This window comes from Molothrus ater, chromosome 2 (genome assembly GCF_012460135.2).
Source record: "Molothrus ater isolate BHLD 08-10-18 breed brown headed cowbird chromosome 2, BPBGC_Mater_1.1, whole genome shotgun sequence".
Classification (NCBI taxonomy): Eukaryota; Metazoa; Chordata; class Aves; order Passeriformes; family Icteridae; genus Molothrus; species Molothrus ater.
In genome coordinates this window covers 79,900,422-79,919,608 of record NC_050479.2, presented here as the reverse complement: position 1 = coordinate 79,919,608, position 19,187 = coordinate 79,900,422, and the positions used below count along the sequence as shown (strand labels likewise).

Sequence of the window (19,187 nt, the reverse complement as noted above, 5' to 3'; positions counted from 1 at the left end):
GCCGGGACACTGCAGTGAGGCCATCATGGGTGCCGGGTGGGACAAAGAATAGGAGAGGAAACTAAAGCCTCATAACTGCATGCACATAGGAACAGTAATTTCTACACATTAATTTAACAGCCTGATGAAACTGCCCAGAATAGGTGTGGTATGCTGCCTTTAAAGCAAAAACAAGAAATTGTGATGGTTCACAATCAACATGCTTCACAGTCAGGTCTGCAGAACTGAGGGTGATGGTCTGCTACCTGCCCCCTTTAGGATCAGCTGTTGAATCTGAGTGATAAATCTTCTGAGATCTGCTACATTTAAAATACTGGCAGTTCTGTTGTAGAGACTTGCTATGTGTTCATATATCTCTTTTGGAAGAAAATTCAGTTCTAAAGGCACTTTGACAATTATTGCAGTCAAAAAGGCTCTACATTAAACACAGAGACCTCCTTTGTGATAGCAGTAGTTTTGAGAGGAGGAGCAGCAGTAGTAGTAGTTTTAGTTTTACCACTATAAGACAAGTACTAAGAGTTCATGATGTTCAGTTTCAAGTGTTAGCTCTTGGTCTTCAAAAGGAATGTGAATTTCCTTTTGAAGAAGAAGATGGTGAGGACAGGGATCTTCTATTATTTACAGCTAAAGATCTCTTTTTTAAGAATAAAGTAAGGTAGAGTTCACAGTGGCAGATTAGGAATGAAGGAAGTGGAAGATAATATAAAAATTATCATATTCTGTACTGTGATTAGGTTGTACTTGGTAAATATCCATAGTGGCCATGCATATCATGAATAGGGATATTTCAAATTTTAAATCTTTATTGGGGTTGAACTTCTTTCATAATTAGGAACTACTTGCCTGTATCTTTGAGTTCTTTTTAGACATGGGGGGATCTTGTGTGAATGACACGAATTTATCATCTGTGCTGTCATTTCTGTTTAAACTGATGCAGTGAGTAGATAGATGTCTCCCATATGGTGTAACAGTTTTGAATACTTACAACTGCTTGATGCAGGCAATACCAGTTTTGTTTTTTCAGCTTTTTGCCAGCACCAGCTTCTTCTACGTAATTATAATGATCCACTCTTAATTTCTGTGACCTCCCCTTGAGTGTGACTTCTGTGGTCTGATGTATCTTGTAACAAGTCTGAAATCCTGGAGGCAGAGTGCACTTCCCTTTGTTCATTTCATCCCATTACTTCAAGTAATATTTCTCCCCTTCTCACCAAAATAGGTACATGGATTTCTCCAAGGAGAAGGTAATAGCATATGAGGAGCTGCAGCTCTAAAAGCCTTTTGGGACTAGAAGTCTTATGTAGATGTTGCTGATGGGGTGTTCTAAGGATTCAGTGTCATCATGGATTTGTGTTTCGATGCTTGGCTGGTCTGATTAATTCAATAAGTAGAATAGTTCATCCAGGAAGAATTTATTTTCTTGTTTCCCTTGGTAATCTTAAAGATGACAAATTCTTGAGAACAACTCGGCCCAATGGAGTTGTCTCCAAAATCAGCTTTATATCTAGGAAAAGTTGGTCTATCAAAACACAAGAACATAAGGCAATGCATTTTCCCATCCAAAGAAATGTTTTGTACAAGGGGAAACCCAAATCTGCCCTTTAAATCTTTAGTAAGAACAAAATAAAAAACTAAGCTATGTTCCTAGAAGGTATGCATCCCTCTTCTTAAGGGAATTTGGAAGTGTTTCCTTTTCTTTCCATGGTATAAATCTCACAACGGTTTAATCATTCATGGAAGTACATTGCCTTAGAAAAGATATCTTGATCATCCTCATGTAAAAAGGTACTTTATTTTAAAGACTCAGTTTGAGCATGGAACAAATTGATGAAATTGTAGAACAAAACCTTTAATACATTAGAATTATTATATATGGAAACCATTATTACAGAAATAACCTTCTTTGTAAAGTATTCTTGGTGTGGAAGTAATCAGCATCCTATCCCACTAATTGTTTGAGAACTCTGAAATCTTTAATGAGGTTTTTTACAGAAGAATTTTAGTCATATGCAAATGATTCATTGAAACTCTTAATCATGAGACAAATAGTGATTCTTTAGTGAGTTTTTTTCATTCACTGTAATAAATGTAGCATGTTAACTGTAGACTGTTTCTCAGTTATTTTTCTCACAGCATTTTTTTTTAAAGATTCATTGCTGGTCAGAAAGTGATCATGGCTGGGCTGAGAAATAAAATGCTTGACAGATGTCAAGATATCTGTGTCTGATATAGCTTCAAATAGATTTTTCCCCCTTTGACTGTTTTAAAAATTAATTTGTATTGAGATTGATAAAGATATATATTTTTCAATGATATTGACAATCAAATATCATCCTTTTTTTTCACAGGTCTGATTACCACAACATCTAGAAAATTGGATCGGGAACAGCAAGCAGAACATTTTTTAGAGGTAAGTTTAAGTGGAAAATATATGTTAAGAGGTTAGCTGATTTTTGTCGTTTAAAATCACTTCTTGCTGTTCCAGGAGAGTGGTATTCTCCTTTCTCCTCATTTATAACAGAATCACACAAAGCTGGGAATTGCCTGATTATACAGAAGAAATAAAACGTTTTGCACTTTGCAAGAACAGGAAAAAAATTCAAAAAACTTGAACACTTGTTTTCCACCTCTCATCTACTTCAGTTAAGTCCTTTATTGTAGCTCTTAAATTTTTTTTGTGGCAGAAATTTAGAATATCCAGAGCAAAATATTTTTAAAAAATATGTGGAATGACCCCAACCCTGCCAAGATTTTTAGTCTCCAGATTAAACTGGTTTAAATTTTGCATCTTGGATCTAGTGTGCAACCTGATAATTTGGATGGACGCAAACTTTGAAGATTCACTGCATTATCAGAATCTATTTTTTTTTTTTTTTAGCTTTCAATTATTGGGACTGTTAACAATAATTTTCAGGTTAAAAATTGCCTTCTACAAAAGAGTATCTAAACCATTCCCTTGGCCCTTGTAATGAATGTTTCTCTTTATAAGGAGCTCACATGTGTTGGATATGGAGTGATATACTTGTAAACCGCTGGTTTTGCCACATGTGTTTTCTTTCACACTGCTGTACACCATGCTGTGGGTTTTTTTCCTTTGGGTAAAAGTTCCTTGACTCTGTTCTTTTGTCTATTTGTGAAGTAAGGAATTATTGATTCCTGTTGGTACAAGTAAAAAGAACCATATTGTCCCACATAATCAATCACCTCTACTAGGAAATGCTCTTCAAATCCATACAAGCTAAAAAACATCTGGACTCAACAGTTCCTAGTACAATCACTCTCTGACAGCAAAATGTAGTAAAATAATATTAGCATACTCATTAGGTTTTTATCTGCTAGAAATCCCAAATTATTCTGGTTAGTGCAGAACACAGGAGAGAAGGGTTGATTATTACTATACAAGTTTGGGTTGGGTTTTTTTTCTTGATAATTCATTGTAGATTCTTACACATTTCATGTCATTAAAAAAAGGAGGGAAATACAAGGATTTTTCCCTTTTTAGGATTTAAGTTGTAAAGTTAGTAAAGTAATCATGTATTCCAATAACTTCAAGCTTCCAGTTTATACTGTCAGAGAAAATCATAAATGGAATGAAAGGGGCCTTGATTTGAAATGTGTCTGTTGAGGAGAATCTTGGGTTTGTAAGTCTGCTTTGCTCTGCAGAGAAGGACCAGGTAATCCTGGTGGACAACAAGTTAGCACAAAGTGAAACACAGGAGATTCCATTTGAATATGAGGAAAAAACTTCTTTTCTGCGAGGGTGACAGAGCACTAGAACAGGTTGCAAGAGAGGTTGTGGAGTCTCTCTCTCTCTGGAGATACTCAAAACCTGCCTGGATGTGATCCTGCACAGCCAGCTGTAGATGAATCTGCTTTAGCAGGGCTTGCACTAGATGAGCTCCACAGGTCCCTTCCAACATCAGTGATTCTGTGATTCTGTGATTTATGTGTTTTCCTCAGCAGTCTCAGTGAAACATGCCAAATACACATTTTCCAAGGGATTCCCATACAGATGGGGAGTGCTACTATTAATAGTAAAAAGAAAACAAATTAGTTACTTATAGGAATTCAGCTTTAGTCATCAATACTAGTTAATCGGTTCTTTCCCCTGAATTGTATCTTGCTTGAAAAAATAACAGTCTACAAGATTTGGGGAATGAAGATGCAGTAGAGGGAAATTTGTGTCTTACACTGCTCCAAGGCTTGTGAATGGGGAGTGAGGTGGAGAGCAGGCTACGGAGAGGAGAAGCACAGGAGCAGGGTGTCCTGCAGAAGTGCAGATATGACCACATTGTAAAGCCCACCTGGAAACAGTGAGTGGGAAAGGAATTGGACAGTGGTGGAGCCACAGCCCGGGTGGTCAAGTTGCCCCTTTGAGCTGCTGCTGAAACACTGCCCATCGCTGCCTCCTGGGAGGCGCGTTCCGGCTGCACATCCGCGCATAGGCTGGGATCCAGAGCCAGGCTGGCCAAGCTGTGCTTGTTCTTGTGGCAAACTGAGAAACGTTTTCTGAAATGCCTGTCTGTCTGTGTGTAATTAACCCCCTGGGGAGGTCTTAATTGCCAAGACAGCCGTGGTTTCCCAGTAGTACAGTGTTTCCCTTCCGGCTTCATTTCATACCCTTCTTCCAGGAGTCGGTCTGGTGTAAAGGAGCGCAAACTTGGCTCCCTTTGAAAAGCTCTGATTAGTACTTGACCGAGCAACCCTTGCTCCCCTTTGCCCAGTGTCTGTCTGAGCCACTGAGAGACCTTTCCTAGATACGACTTTTTAATTATTTTTAATAAGCCTGTCTTTGACAGAGATGCTATACCCTGTAAGTACCTGCCAGCATTTACTTAGCAAATTTCATTGTTAACAGTATTTCCACCTCTTTCACAGAAGCTGTTAGGAAAATGAAGTGATACAAGGTAGCAGATGTTAGTCACTGTGGTTGTGTGTAGTGCCTGTGCTTGTCTCCAGACCACCACTTGTGATGGCATAGAGTTGTTCTTCTGGAGTTGTCTGTCCCTGTCTGTACCAGAGGAAACAAGAATTATCAGCAAGGACTGGATGTGTATTTTTAAGGCTTCCATGCTTCGGAAAGGTGACTTTCCTTCTAAGTTGCATGAGAATTCTCTTGCAAAGTAAGTACTGAGGCCGAGGTCAGGTGTGCATTTCTTCATCATTCCTCCTTTAATTGTCTTTAGATGTCTGGACCTGTGTCCACATGGATTTTTTTAATGGTAACTCAGGCTGCTGTCACAGGACTTACACTTACCAAGAGTATGTTCCAGACTGAGTGCAGAAACATGTCTAGACCCTGAGCCAAAAGACGCACAAAGAAGGCAGAAATCTACTCCCCTTTATAATCATTGGGATTTTCTGTTTGCTCTGGTGGTATTTTTTAGTATTGTTTGTTTGTTTTGTCATTTTCAGCAAGGGGGTAAAAAAAGAATTGCTTCTCCCAGGTTTTTCATTGATTGTGGCATTGTCAATGCTTTTTTTTTTTTTAAGCTCCCAAGTTGAGGGCTTAATTTTTTTCTGACACATTTAAAATGCCTTGCAAAGCTGCAACTTGTATTCAGTGCTTGTTATCAGGTAGAATTTTACTGCTAAGGTTTAAATTGGATGTCACTGGATTTTATACAGGATGGTCTCTTGCTTTAGTGAATTCTTATTAATGGACTGGTTCTGCCTGAAATGGGAGGAAAATGACCACTTGATTACATTACTTTCTCACATGAAGCAACACAAAAGCATTTGTTCTATTTCACAGACTTTCTCAAATATTTTGTCGTTAGGATGAAGTATTTAAATAAATTCTGAAGTAGGAAAGGTAATCCTGAGAGCTACGTGCTTGCTTTGCAAGTGAATGAGAATAGTGATGTATTTTCAAGTGAGGTGCAAGTTTCAGATGATTTGGCTTTATTCTCCTTCAATAACTGAATACATCATCCTCTTCTTTCCTTCTTTTACTTCCTCCTTCTTCAGGATATGTGTTGTCTTCTAATAATTTCTGTTAATACTTCACATTCTCTTCTCATATTATGCTCATTTGCTAAAAAGAAGAAGCTAGAAGTGGAGAATGTTTGAGCTATGGAAAAAAACCCTCACAAAAATAGTCTGTCAGTTTTTTTCTGCCCTCAGTTTTTGCAGATGCCTCCTAATGCTGCTTGACAGTTTTACAAACTCTAGTGATTTTTCTGTGTGATTTTATTGAAACAGCTGGAGGAGTGGTGGAGGTCCTATAATAAGCATAAAAATTAAAGCATTTCATGCAGGATCTGTGCCCTTGTGTGGTGTCAGCTGATTCTGAGATTTACAGAACATTAATAGTTCCTGGTCTGCTTTCCAGTGTACATGGGCAACTTGATGGGAGAGGATTGTTGAATCCAGGCTACAATTCATTAACTTGCACATTCAGCCCAGAAAATGGATCTGAGCCCATTTTCTCACCCTGAGCAGTTTCTAAACACTCTGTTACAGAGCCTTTGTTACTCATGCTTCCAACAAAGCCTCTGCAAAATGCACCCAACACTGAGCAGTTCAGCTTGTTGGGAATTGCTGTGTCAAGACCTATGTTTAGCAAAAGAATGAGTCAGAAGAGTTACAGGCTTCAGTGTGCAATTCTAGCAACAGTCTTTGGAACTTCATGATTGAAGGGGTGAATTGACTGTAGTGAGAGATGACCTCTCCATCCTCTTGATAATGGTATATAATAGTTGGTGCTTTTAAAGTGCTGAGGCTGTTTAGTCTCTCCCTGATGAGCACATGCAGTGTGGGCTCTTCAGACATTTAGCCAATTTTGAAAATTATATCCGTAGTATCTGTCGGTCCAACACATTGAAATAGCTATTTAAATTTACCACTGCAGATTCATTCACAAAATATCTTTTAACATTTGTCACAGTGAAAAACCTGTCTATTCAAAGTGTCTCTAAAGAATAAAAGTAGCTGTTAATAAGCATGGTCAGAACTTTAAATCTCTTCAGAAGTGACAAAGCAACTGAAGGCAATAGGTTTAAAAATAGTGTTACAGCAGCCTTAGCCTTTCAAGGTCCAAGTCATGTACCCTAATTGAAGAGGAGGAGAAGTGGGAGCAGAGTATTGGCTTACTGCAGCTGATTTTTAGCCCTCTTAGTGCTATCAGAATGGTAACAGTGTCTCTCAAGTGCCCTGCTTTTGTCACAAATCAGTATACACAGGCTTCATCAATCTTCCTGCTGCAAAGCTCCAGCACAGCACTGAGAAGGATGGCAGTAACAGTGCAAGGGGTCGTAATGAAGACAAATTGCTAAATCTGATGTGAGTGTCAAAATACATGGGCTGAATGAAACACATTGGTTTCTATTTACTGTAGGTACACTAAGGGTACAATAAACTGTGTTACATGGCATGTATTTATATGCAGTAATTAGAGGGAAACATGATAATCTGCTGTAATTGGAGCCTTCTAAAAAGAATTCAAATTTCCACTCATTTAATGGCAAGCTGTAAATGTGAGGGGAATGTTGATAGAGGGATTATAATTTTATTCCACTTGGAATTTGGTCCAGAATATGATTGTGGAAGATGCTGCCATGAAGTTTATGGCCCCAGTTTGCAGGGAAGGAGGAGTTTAAAAACTTGCTAAGTGGCATTTAAAAATAGCACTACCTCTCAGTTCTTCCCACAAACACCACACTGGTGGCTCAGCACTGGACCAGCCTGTGTTCTCCACCAGCCTCCTCTTTTCCTGCAGCATCTCCCACACAAGAAGTTGACAAATTTAACTTTATTTTGTTGTTGAGCCTGCTCACTTGGGCTGTAGCCTTTGCTAGTGGTGATGCCTGAAATCAGTGGTCCTTTGTGAGAAGCTGCAGCATTTTCTGAAGAATATAGGCAGCTGTGTGGCAATATGCTCATGTATATTTTTACAGGAGAATTACAAAAGCTGGAGTTCATTGGGTTTATGTAGCTGAATAGTGCTCTACAGCACATTGATTGCTTAAATCCTGGATTACAAGTCTGTGTAAGCATTTGTTTCATGGTTCTTTAGCATTGCCCACATTTGGCAGAGAAAGCTGCATTTTTTCTCAGTGACATGCTGGTGATGGTGTAAAAATGAGGCAGTGTTTCTGATTGAACATTTTGTCTGAGGTTTAAATGGGTCCAAAGGCACATGCCTTTCCCTTTTTAACACTGAAACTTATCAGAAAATACAAGGGAAATTTAAAATATAGGTAAACAGCCTCTTCTTTCCAGCTTGAGTTCAAAAAGTATTACTGGTTGTGCTTGCTGGAAATAAGAGAACTATTTTAATTATTTTTGAGACACCTGAAAGTATTTCTAGTTGAATGGTTTGTTTATAGAGGCAGCTTTCTAAAAGGACAGTGGAAGATGTATCAATGTCATCTTCAAATAGTTACACTGAACTTTAATGTCATCTTCAAAGATAAGGGGAAAAAAGAAAAAAAATGAAAGGAAGAAAAAGAGAAAGAGGGTGGAGAGGAAAGAAAGGGAAGAAAACAAACAGTTCTAAAGAAAATCAAAAACATGTTCATCTCATATTACCTCTCCATGGGGTTGTCAGCAGAGGGGAAATCCAGCTGGCCAGTGTGGTGTTGGATCTAGCAGAGACACGAGGGTCTGGGCTTAGGGGGCACAAACTGAGTTCACTGACCCCATGATGCAGGTTTCCTTCCTGCACCCCGTCTTCTTCTGCTGCTCTCTTCAAAAATAGCCAACAACTTTCCAAGGGCAGGGGGTGACTGGAGGTTAAACCTTTCCTTCAGAGGCAGATTTACATATGACATTGCACACTGCTTCTCATGTGTATTTAGGCAGAAAGTCTTACACAGCAAAATGAGGGAAGAGTCCTGGTGTGATCCATCTGTCTGCAGTGACAAATGATCTCCTCAGCTAGACTGTTGTCTCTGACTTACGTGATCTGGTAAGATGAATAATTATCAAGTGCATCTCTGAAAATATTACTAATTCCATTGTTAAGTGAGTGGTCTCTATGCAAGAGATATGAACAGGAATTTTAAACAGCAAAAGAATTAAGGCAGCGTGTTTTTACAGATGACTCTCTTTTATTATTACAAATTTCAATAGCTCCCAAATGTCCTATTATTTTAGATAATGTCTTGAGAAGTAACACAAGTAACAGAGCCTAAGCATTGGGAAAACTGAATTTAATAACACTTTTCTACATGCACATAGAATATTAATTCTGTTTTCTTATTAAATAAGAAAAAATATCTTATAAATTTATAATAATGGAACAAATTAAGCTTGGATTGAAAAAAAAAGAATTGTGTGTTTAAAGTCCCTAATATTCCATGTTAAATTCAGATAGCCATTGGAAAATATGCCCACGATTCTGATGACACAATATATATACACCAAAGGGAAAGGGCAAGAATGGGTCTGTGTATATCAAATAGTGAAATAGCAGTGACCCTCAGCTCATTTCACTTACTCTATGAAATACCAATAGCCTTGAGAGACTATTGGGTGTGCAAAGAATGTCTGTGACATTTCCATAAAATTTGTAGACTTCTAAGTCAACCCTGAGGATGCTTTGTTTACTTTTTTACCTTATGCTAATGGCTGATTTCAATCTTTATTTTTTAAGATAATAATAATAATAATCTCATTCTTTTAACTTTCTCACTATTAGTTTGGTTCTCTTAAAATTGTTTTGCACATGCTAACACCAGGATGGTGTCAAGGACAGATACACAACTGACAACCCCATCAGTGCATCATTTATATCTGAGTACCTGACTCTGGCCTCTCTTGGAGAGTGTTTAAGCCATCCAGCTAATCTGACACTGTGTGGAAGTTCTTACATGGCAGGATTTTAGTCCAGCAATAAAAATCTCATGCTTTTTTGGTAATCTATTTTATTGATACCAAATACCAATAATAATGAAGAAAAGCATTCATCTTTTCTATCTTTAATGAGCTTCCTAAGTAAAAAATCTCCATAACTCAATATGCAAAGCTGTGGGGTTTTGTTGTGAATGCTTGATGATTACAGGAAGGAGCCAGAGCTTACACACCTTCTATAGGTGTAGTGTAAGCTTGTGTTAATTTATTTGGCATTAAAATAAGAAAGCACAGCTCATATATTATTTATTCCCTCCTCAGCTCATAGAAAAGATTTGATTTTTCCCAGTTCATTGACATATGATGAGAGATGTACCATCTACAGTGGAATACTGCCCCAAATACATTTTTTGCTAAATCATGTTTCATTGGACAGTGAGTCTGCTAGAAATGGGCAGGGAGCAATTGGTATTATGATCCAGGATAAAAAACTAATTAATTACCTATTTAGATGAAAATCGAGCCCAGTATCAAGATAGAGATCATTTTGCAGGTACTCATTCAAGTTCGTGTTTTGAAGAGCTTGGCAAGATCAGAGTCACCCAGGGCTGAGGCTTTGGTTCACACACTGCTGTCTGCCATGGTGATTGGGTCCCATTAGAAAAATCACATTTCTGATTGCTTACAGTTTTGCTTTAGTCAAGGAATGATTTGCATATATCTGACATTTGCAGAGGGAGGGAGGTTGTTTTACAGATTTCATGAATCACTGACCTGAACCGTTGGGTCATGAAATGAAGAAATGAATCTCCACAAAGCGCAGCTCTGTTGGCTTTTTCATGCTGGGCATCAAAATGCCTCTTTTAGGATTTTCCTTGTAGACCCACGGCATTCTAGCAGCAGGTCTTGGATCTAAGCACCTCAGCATGGAAGCATGGAAGGAGATATTCTGCTTATAGACTTTGCATGCTATCTTATCAGGCGTTTTCCAAATCTTTTAAAGGCACATTGCAGAAAAGATACAATTGTGTCAGGAAGGAAATCCAGCCTGCAGTCAGTCACCCTGCAAGCTTCTGAGCATCTCCTGGGAGCCTAGGGGTGTATCAGCACTTCCTTGACCCTCTGGACCTAATTAAAATCTTACTGGACTCAGCATCATGGTGTAGGGCAAGAAAGTTACCTTATGATTAACTAGCATAATATTAGGACATGTGTGATGTCACTGTGGAGAGGGGAAAGTATTGTGCTGGGGGCTAGTTCAATTTCTTTGCTTATCCTGAGTGTTGTGCTTAGTCTGGCTTCAGTAGCAATGATTTTCCTAAACTTATCCCTAATAATCCTAGGATAAAAGAATTAGACATTGGTGCCCATGGCTGCATTTCCTCGGGTGTGTTGGAAATGGATGAGTGAATACATGAGAGAAATGCAATTTAAATACTCAATACCTCTCTCTTCTCTTTGCAGAACTATGAGATAGCAGAGCATTAGATCAATGCAAATTGATGGTGGAAAAGTATTATTAAAACATCAGGTTTTATTGCATACTTCGAAATTAGGTCTGCACTTGTGTTAAATGCTGTTGAAACAGAGAGGGATGTATTAGTGGTCTTCCTTCTTGTTTTATAAATCATTCCTCATGCTAAGCTTGTGCAGGCAAATTCTGTGGTTAATCTACATCAAGCTTTTCTTTTCAGTCAGGATTAAGAAGGTTAGTCTAATGTTGCTTTCTCACTGAGGGATTAGCTCATAGATTAGCTCAGGGCTAACAGGTTTTTTCTTCATTGTATGTTTCTTAAGATCTGTAGCTCCCTTTTGTTATGGGCTGAAGCCCACCTACCATGCCCAAATTGGTCTCATATATTCTTTCTGGGTGTCTCTCTTGCCAGGCTCTGTGCTTGGTGAAACAAAGACTCATTGTGCAGGGTGCACAGCTTTGCTAAATTTTCACATTTTTATATGAATGTACCAATGTTTTAATCTTCTGCAGAAGCCACAGGAAATCTTTCACATGATTCGAATCTATTTTAGATATACAGAGTCTTTGTGTTATGTGAATTGTCTGCTTTAGTGCAATATCATGTTTTTTGTACCATGGGTAATACCCATCAGCTGCCAGACTGTTAATTTATGTCTGTAATGTTTGAGCACATAAACATGCATGCACATGCACACATTTTGCAGAGGTCTCATTTTCCTGCCTTCTCAGCTAAGACCAAGCTGAGAGTCGAATTTAGGGCAGGGGAGCATCTTCTTCCTCAGTTAGGAATGCTTTGCATCTGTACTAAAATCCTTTCTGGGCATAGGAAATCCTAGTATGCCTTTTAATTAATCCATCATTTAGAAAAATGCCCTTAAACAAGATTTGCATCCATTTGTTCTTTCTCCCAGGGTGATCTGTTCTCAGCTGTTCCAAATTCAGGCTTGTTACTGCTAAAAAAAAGTTGATTCTGCAATTTTTTCACAGCAACTTCACTTGCCACCACCATTTATATGCACCAAATCCAACCACCCTGCAATACCCTGTGCAGGAATCCCAGCACTAACTCTCCAGTTCTGCTGTCTTGAGTGACCTTTGGGTTGATTTGACACATGTGTGATTTGTCAGTGCTCTGTCCTCTGAATTTTTTTTTTTTTGTCTTTCCCTTCTTAGTGCTTTTCTTTTTCAGGGGTTTATCATTTTCATACATTAAAAGCTGAGCATTTCACAAAACTGCCCCCACCAGTCTAGTCCATGCACTTGATGAGAACCTTTTCCCAGTACACAGTGAATACACAACATTTTCTTTGAGCCTCATCACATCTGAGAGTCTTCTCACTGTAGCCTGTAATGCCCTTCAATATAATGTATTTTCCCTCTTTTTCTGATCTTTCAGATCTTTCCCACATGACCACACTCTCCCTCCCACCATATAATCCTTAAACATTCATATTGATCAAGAAGGATATACTGGACAGAATAGGAAAATGTCAAGCAAAATAGTGGTGATTTGAAAAAATTGTGCCATTTGGGGTTTTCTTTTTTCATTTTAAAAGTAATTTGTTATGGCAAAAGTGCATCATTGTGTGAAACGTGCTGAAATAAGATTGGAGTTCTCAGCATAATTTGCAACATGACACAAATTAAGGTATTTACAAGATACCTAGAGATAATAAAACCTCTAATCGGGTTGAGAATCCGTTTACTAAGCATAATTGACACTTTTTTTCTCCCTAAATATATTATCACAGCACATAAGAATCCTAATGTTTTTCTTATCTGACTTGAGCTTGATAATAATCAGAGACCAAACAATTATTTTGCTTTTTATGAAGATATGATTTAAACAGAAATGTACAAAGGCCCTGAAGCATCAAGTGCAAAGAAATCAGCCCTCAAAACCAGTAATTTTCTTTTCACAGTCTAACAAATTTCAGTTGTCAAGATACAGATTAATCTCATCATTCTCAAATGTAATATTGCTGTTTGCTAATCTCTCATGATACGGAGAGGTTGAAAATGTTATCATAGCAGTCCTAAAGTACATTTTATGGTTTGGCAAAAAATAATACTTTCTTTGGCAAGGAATGTTCTAAATATTCAAAAGCAAGGATTAACATGAGCACTTGAGAGCAAAAATGTCAGAATCAAAATAATGAGTTATTTTTTCTCACATTCCCTGGGAAAGTAAAAAATACAAATATTGCTAATAGCAGCCGGTCAATTCATGGCTTTGACTTTTCTGAGATCCAGCACATTATCTTTAATCCAGATACCAGTAAATAAGTTCATATTTTCTTCCACAACCTCAAATAGATCTTGTTTTCCCATTGTATTTTGTTGTCTTCCACTGTCCTTCCAGATAGTTATTAAGGTGTTGTATAAACTAAAACAAGTGTTCTTAACTCTCAGATTTTAAAGACTTCATTGGAAAATAAAAACGGGGAGAATATAAAAACATGGTTTTTTACATTGCCACACTTTTTTTAAAACCCTAACACTTGACCACAGTTTAAAAAACACTTGGAAAATTTCCACAAAATCATAAATTTTAGACCACACATTTTAGCTAAGCAGAGCTTTATTATCTAGTACAACCAAGTATGCCAAAATGGCATGATATCTGATGACTGAGAGGGACAGAAGGCAGTGAGGGATGTCTGTTAGCATGGTCTCAATAGACCATAATTTGTAGCAGAAGGAATCAAAATATTAACTGACACGTGAGATTAATTTGCATTTACTCCTTATCCTCCTCACCAAAACCCTGTTGTTCAAATGGACCTGCACAAACTCTCTCTGTGTAACTTTGGACATATGTTTGTGGGATTGAATTGAATACTAAAGCCTGTTCTGTCCTTTTTACTGGCATTTACCAAGTGTGTGTACAGTTAAGGATCTTTCACTATTTTTGTTGCAACACACTAAATACTGCCTGAGTGCAGTCTTCTCTGCAGCACCTCAGCTGGGGAATGACATTTAAAAAGTAAAATAATACTTTCTTTGAATGCCTTCTCTTCAGGCATTCAATCCTCATAATATCTGACTCTCAGTGTGAAAGTATCAATTGAAAGCTGTGGCTTTTTTAATAAAAAGAAGTCTGAAGTGTACAGAAGATGTGTTATTTCTGCAGCCCTGGGAGGGTGCCTGATGATGGATCACAGTGGTGATCGGATGCCCAACTTCCAGCAAGCTGCTCAGGTCCCAAAAGAAATCTTTGCTGCTGCAGCACAGTGCTCAGCATGAGGCAGTCATTTATCCAGCTTCCTGACAAAGCACATTACCCAGCTCAGGGCTCTGGGCTGTTTTTCAGCTCATTCAGTTCTTGCAGAGTTAATTTGGTGTCCCCTTCCCTCTCTAAGCTATAGCTGAGAGCTACCTCATGACTTCCTGACTTGAGACATATCCCTGGTTTCTCTGGAGTGCAATAAGCTCCACTAGCCCTTGAATGCCTAAAAGGTAGTAGCTGAATAAATTGCACATTTGTGCTCTATTTTCTAGAGGTTATTGAGAGCACATTCACCAGATTTACATACCAAAAACAGGAACTGCACTTGAACTTTGCTTGATTGACAAACTGCCTCACTAAGCCTGTAAATCAGTTTTACATGTTTTGTCATATGAGTAATCTGTGAATTAGATCTGCTCCTAATACTCCATTTCCAAAACTGGATGCACTTTTGGAGAGCAAGTTTGTATATATTTTGTGTGGGATTTCTCAGAGGGAGCAGTGGCATCATCTCTAGGTAGTGTCAACCAGGGCTCCACATCATGAGTGAACATCTGCAGCAGTGACCCAGCACTGACCATGGGGATTGGTGCCTGGAGCTGGCATATCTGATTTGCCTGTGCCAAGGGATCACACCTCCTGCACTGCTCCTGACAGGATGTACTTCTGCTGTTCAAGACCTCCCATAAATCAGGAGCTTCCTCGCAGCTATTTCCAACACGGCTATTTCTATACCCTGCCCCTTTAACACCTCCTGGGACAGTCTCAAAAGCAAAGCAGCTCCTGAAACTTTACTTTTTCAATCTTTTCTGCTAAAAGCCAACAAAGCAACTCATTAGAGGTTCCTTCTTTCTGCTTCCTTCTTTTGCTCCCTTCACCTAGTGAGGGCTAATTGGAGGCCCATAAAATGAGTCCAGGGAAATTCACCACCTTCTCCCATATATCAGTCCTGCACTCCCAAATTGGGCATATTGTCTCATGCAGTGTTTTATTGTCCCCCAGACCACATTATCAGGGAGGCAATCTCACAAAGGTTAATAGCATTACTTGGTTGTGTCTCCATCTGACATTCCTGCTTATCACTCCACATCCAGTCGTTTCACCAGTGGCTTTAGACGCCTCTGCTGCCGTTAATTGGGTGCTGCTTCCCACTGACTTCAAACTCAGTTCTATAAATTGTAACTACTAGTAGCTGATTGTCCCTGCTCTTAATTTTCATTTCACAACTGGGAAAAGTATGTGTGGGTTGATATACCTGTGTTTTCAACCCCACTCTCTGACATTTGCAGTCCAATTATCGGTCACCTTGGCCATCCGTTCGGTCCAGCTGTCCTCCCGTTGGTATGCTATGTGTCAACACCTACCCCATACACTGCCCTAATGGGAAAATAAGCAGTAAATTATGAGCCTGTATAAATCCAATAAAGAGTGACTTTGACTCCATAAACCATGGAAGTGAAACTGAGGTGTTCTAAACAGTTGCTGGTATCCCAGACTGGAATTGCTGCTCTGTATTTTTAGAGGGTCACAGCTTACTGGCGTCAGGCAAGATACCTATCTGTTGAGGGCCATGGTACCCATGCAGTAAGAAAATGAACCTTAAAGGCTATGCATGTTAAGATTTCTGTATTACATTCTTGAATCAATGGCTGTCATCAGTAGAAAGCAGTAAATTTATATTAATCATTCTTGATTAAATATTTCCTTTCTGCAGATAAAAAGTATGCTTCCTGAGCTCTACTCACATTTTACGTTTTCTTGACCCTTTGCACAGCAGTGAATGCCATCCTGTGGCTACAAAACCCAAATGCATGTTAAAGACTAATTCTGCAGAAGAATTGAAGTGCTAAGAATATTTTAAAAGTTGTGATCTTTTAAAATTCCTCCCGCACTGCAGGAGTGGAATACCATCTTATTATTATTACAACACATAAAGTTCCCTTTCCAGGACTCCAGGCACTATGCAATTAATTAATTATAATAATATTAATTGATTAATTAATATTAATAACCTGAACATTTTAATGTGTTCCAAGTGTTACTCTGGGAAATTAAGGTTTTGGGACAGGATTTTTTCTTTTCAACACATTTGGGATATTATAACTTGGGGACAGCTTTTCCTGTTGTATCGTTACCCCAAAATGACTTTGTTCCCATACACACACCTAGTTATTTATGTTGGCAGTATGGTCTTGACACATTCTGAAAATTTTTCGTGTACATCGCTGTTCACAGGATCACTGGCTATGTGTGTGACAGATTGAACAGGGGGAAAAAATCGTGCTGAAGAAAATAATTGCATGTGAAATTGCTGTTTCTTTAAAGCAAAAAGGAAATCCCACATTTGCCTGGGTGCTAAATAAGATTGTTGCCCGTCAGTTATCAGGCATGCAGTGGTGATGCTGTGGTGGTGCACACCTTCCCTACGCTTTAGCTGAGTACTTCAGGATGAGTACCCTCACAGCTTTTGGGTACTCATCCTGAAGCCCAGGGCTGGGCAAAAGCTCAGTGAGAATTAAAACTACTGAACTGAGGTTGTTGAGCTCTGGATGCCACCCCATTCTCAGCAAAGTCAATGGGAAAATTCCCATTGATTTCCAAGTCTGAGGGTTTCACAGCTGGCCAGTGCTTCCCTACCAAGAAGGTGTCTGTACTTATTTGGCTGCTCAGACAGCATGAGGGTGATTTTTGTCTTTACACTAGCTCTGTCTCCAGTTGTGCAGTATCTGTGTACCCCACTGTCCACAGCATGGCTGGGGAGGCTGAGACTATTCTCAGGTGATTGTGGTGATTTTTAGAGATTCAGCAGAGCTGAGAAAAGAGCTAAACTGACTTAGTGAAAAAGGGGATTACAGTAAACCTGACCCTAAAGGTACGCTTAGCTTGTGTCAGTCTTGTCTAGTGAGAAAGAGCAAGGTTTGTACTGTGTCTTGGTAAACATAGAGTCCTGCTGCACCCATGAGGGAAGGGGATGATAGCTCTCATTCTTGATCACCAGAACAGTTTCCTGAACTTCAGTTTCACATCTTTGTACTGGACACAACATATGAGCCTGCTTGCCAGGTTGAGTTTTCCAAGCTGGGAAATCAATGTGGAAAATGTAAAAGAGGTGATAGGTCCAAGAATGAGTTTTACTTCAAAACTGGAATCTTCATTTTTTTTCCCCATGCTGATTGATTCTCAACCAGCTTGTAAATTTGACCCCATGGCAATATAAATTAGCTAGTTAGATATTTACAGGACATATAAAATCAAAGACAAGTAGAGGATGAGATAATAAGGCTTGTCTGTGTTGCCTGTTAGATGAAAGTGTGATTAAATATGGCCCAATTAATGCCTTTTATCTGTCCAAAATTGATTTGTAACAGAAAGTTGTGAAGTAGGCATCAAGAAGTCAAGTAAAACTTTTTATTAATAAAGTCAAAGCAACTATTGATGTGATTTACTTTAACCTGGTCTGACAGAAGGAGGATGATACTGTGATTTAAAAAATCTGCCTTGGGAAGAACCCCAATAACAAGGCTCCTTATTCATGCTTATCTCCTTCACCTTATTTTAAATTACTTTCATACTGATTTTCTGAGAATTTTTATACTATTTTGTAAGATATTTTAGGATTAAATCCTCATCTGACTCCAAAAATTACTTTATTCAAATATGCATGAATAATTGCTATGATATTGTCTTCTAATTTGATTAAAATTTTACTTTGCACCTCCTTGATAACCAAAGAAATGACTCTCAACTTGAACATCACAAAAAAAATCATCTTCTTTTTTTTTTTCCTTCTTTATTAATGAAAACAGTCACTGCAATCTTCCTGGGTGACTATTCAGTAAATGCAGATAAATTTCCGAGGCCTAAACCATACATTTTTGCTTTTTGCAATTTAAAATATCTCTAAAGGATATTCAAAAATTGGGAAAAGCCTGTATCGCTTAAAAGTCTGATTTATACATTTTCTACCCAGCTACAAAATCAATTTTTTATTTATCAGTTTTCTGACCCATAAGCTTTATTTTGAACATAAAACTGTGGAAGCTTCATTTTCACTGAGAAAAAACTAAATTGCATACAAATGTCAGAGGCTGCTCATCAGTCTGTCAGCTGTCTTTGAAACCTTTTACCTGTATGTGTGGATGGAGAGCGCTCATTTCTTGCATATTGTGGAAAAACAGTGTAAGGTGAAAATTGGGTATTTTCAGCATTACTGATGGGACACAAAGGCTTTTACATTAACATTAATGGTTTTGGCTTTGCCTGCTTTGGTATTGATCAAAGGCTTGTTGATAAGTGATGAGTTCAAAGTTAGAGATTTTTTGGGGAGGGAGGTTTCGGGGGTGAACTCTAAGTTTCTATTTGTTGTAAAATTGTAGAATTAATCACCAAAATTGCAGTTGTACAATGCATGTTCTTCAGTGACCAAACATCTTATTAAACTTGCCCCAGTCTGAATTGGGGAGCTGGCCTGCCTCTCCTCCTTTTGCTCTCTCATTGCCATTGCTCACTGCTATCTGCCTTTTGGGGGGATTTGTTTTCTTCTGGCAGTTCATTTTAAACCCTGATTATTTCTGTAGCCCTGTTTGTAGCACACATGCACAAACAGTTTATTGGTGGGTGGGGGTGGCTGCAAGTGTGTGATAGGGGAGGAACATCTGGAGGAGGAGCTGGAGATGGGGCTGGATT

General features: G+C 38.6%; 1 protein-coding gene across 1 annotated transcript in view; it reads left to right on the top strand.

Moving 5' to 3' along the window:
- The window catches only part of FAT3 (FAT atypical cadherin 3), a 399,825-nt gene that overhangs the window by 263,058 nt on the left and 117,580 nt on the right, over positions 1–19,187 (top strand). Inside the window, exon 4 of the mRNA XM_054518453.1 lies at positions 2,349–2,410. Coding sequence (XP_054374428.1) covers positions 2,349–2,410 — 62 coding nt within the window. The remainder of the gene's footprint in view (positions 1–2,348; positions 2,411–19,187) is intronic.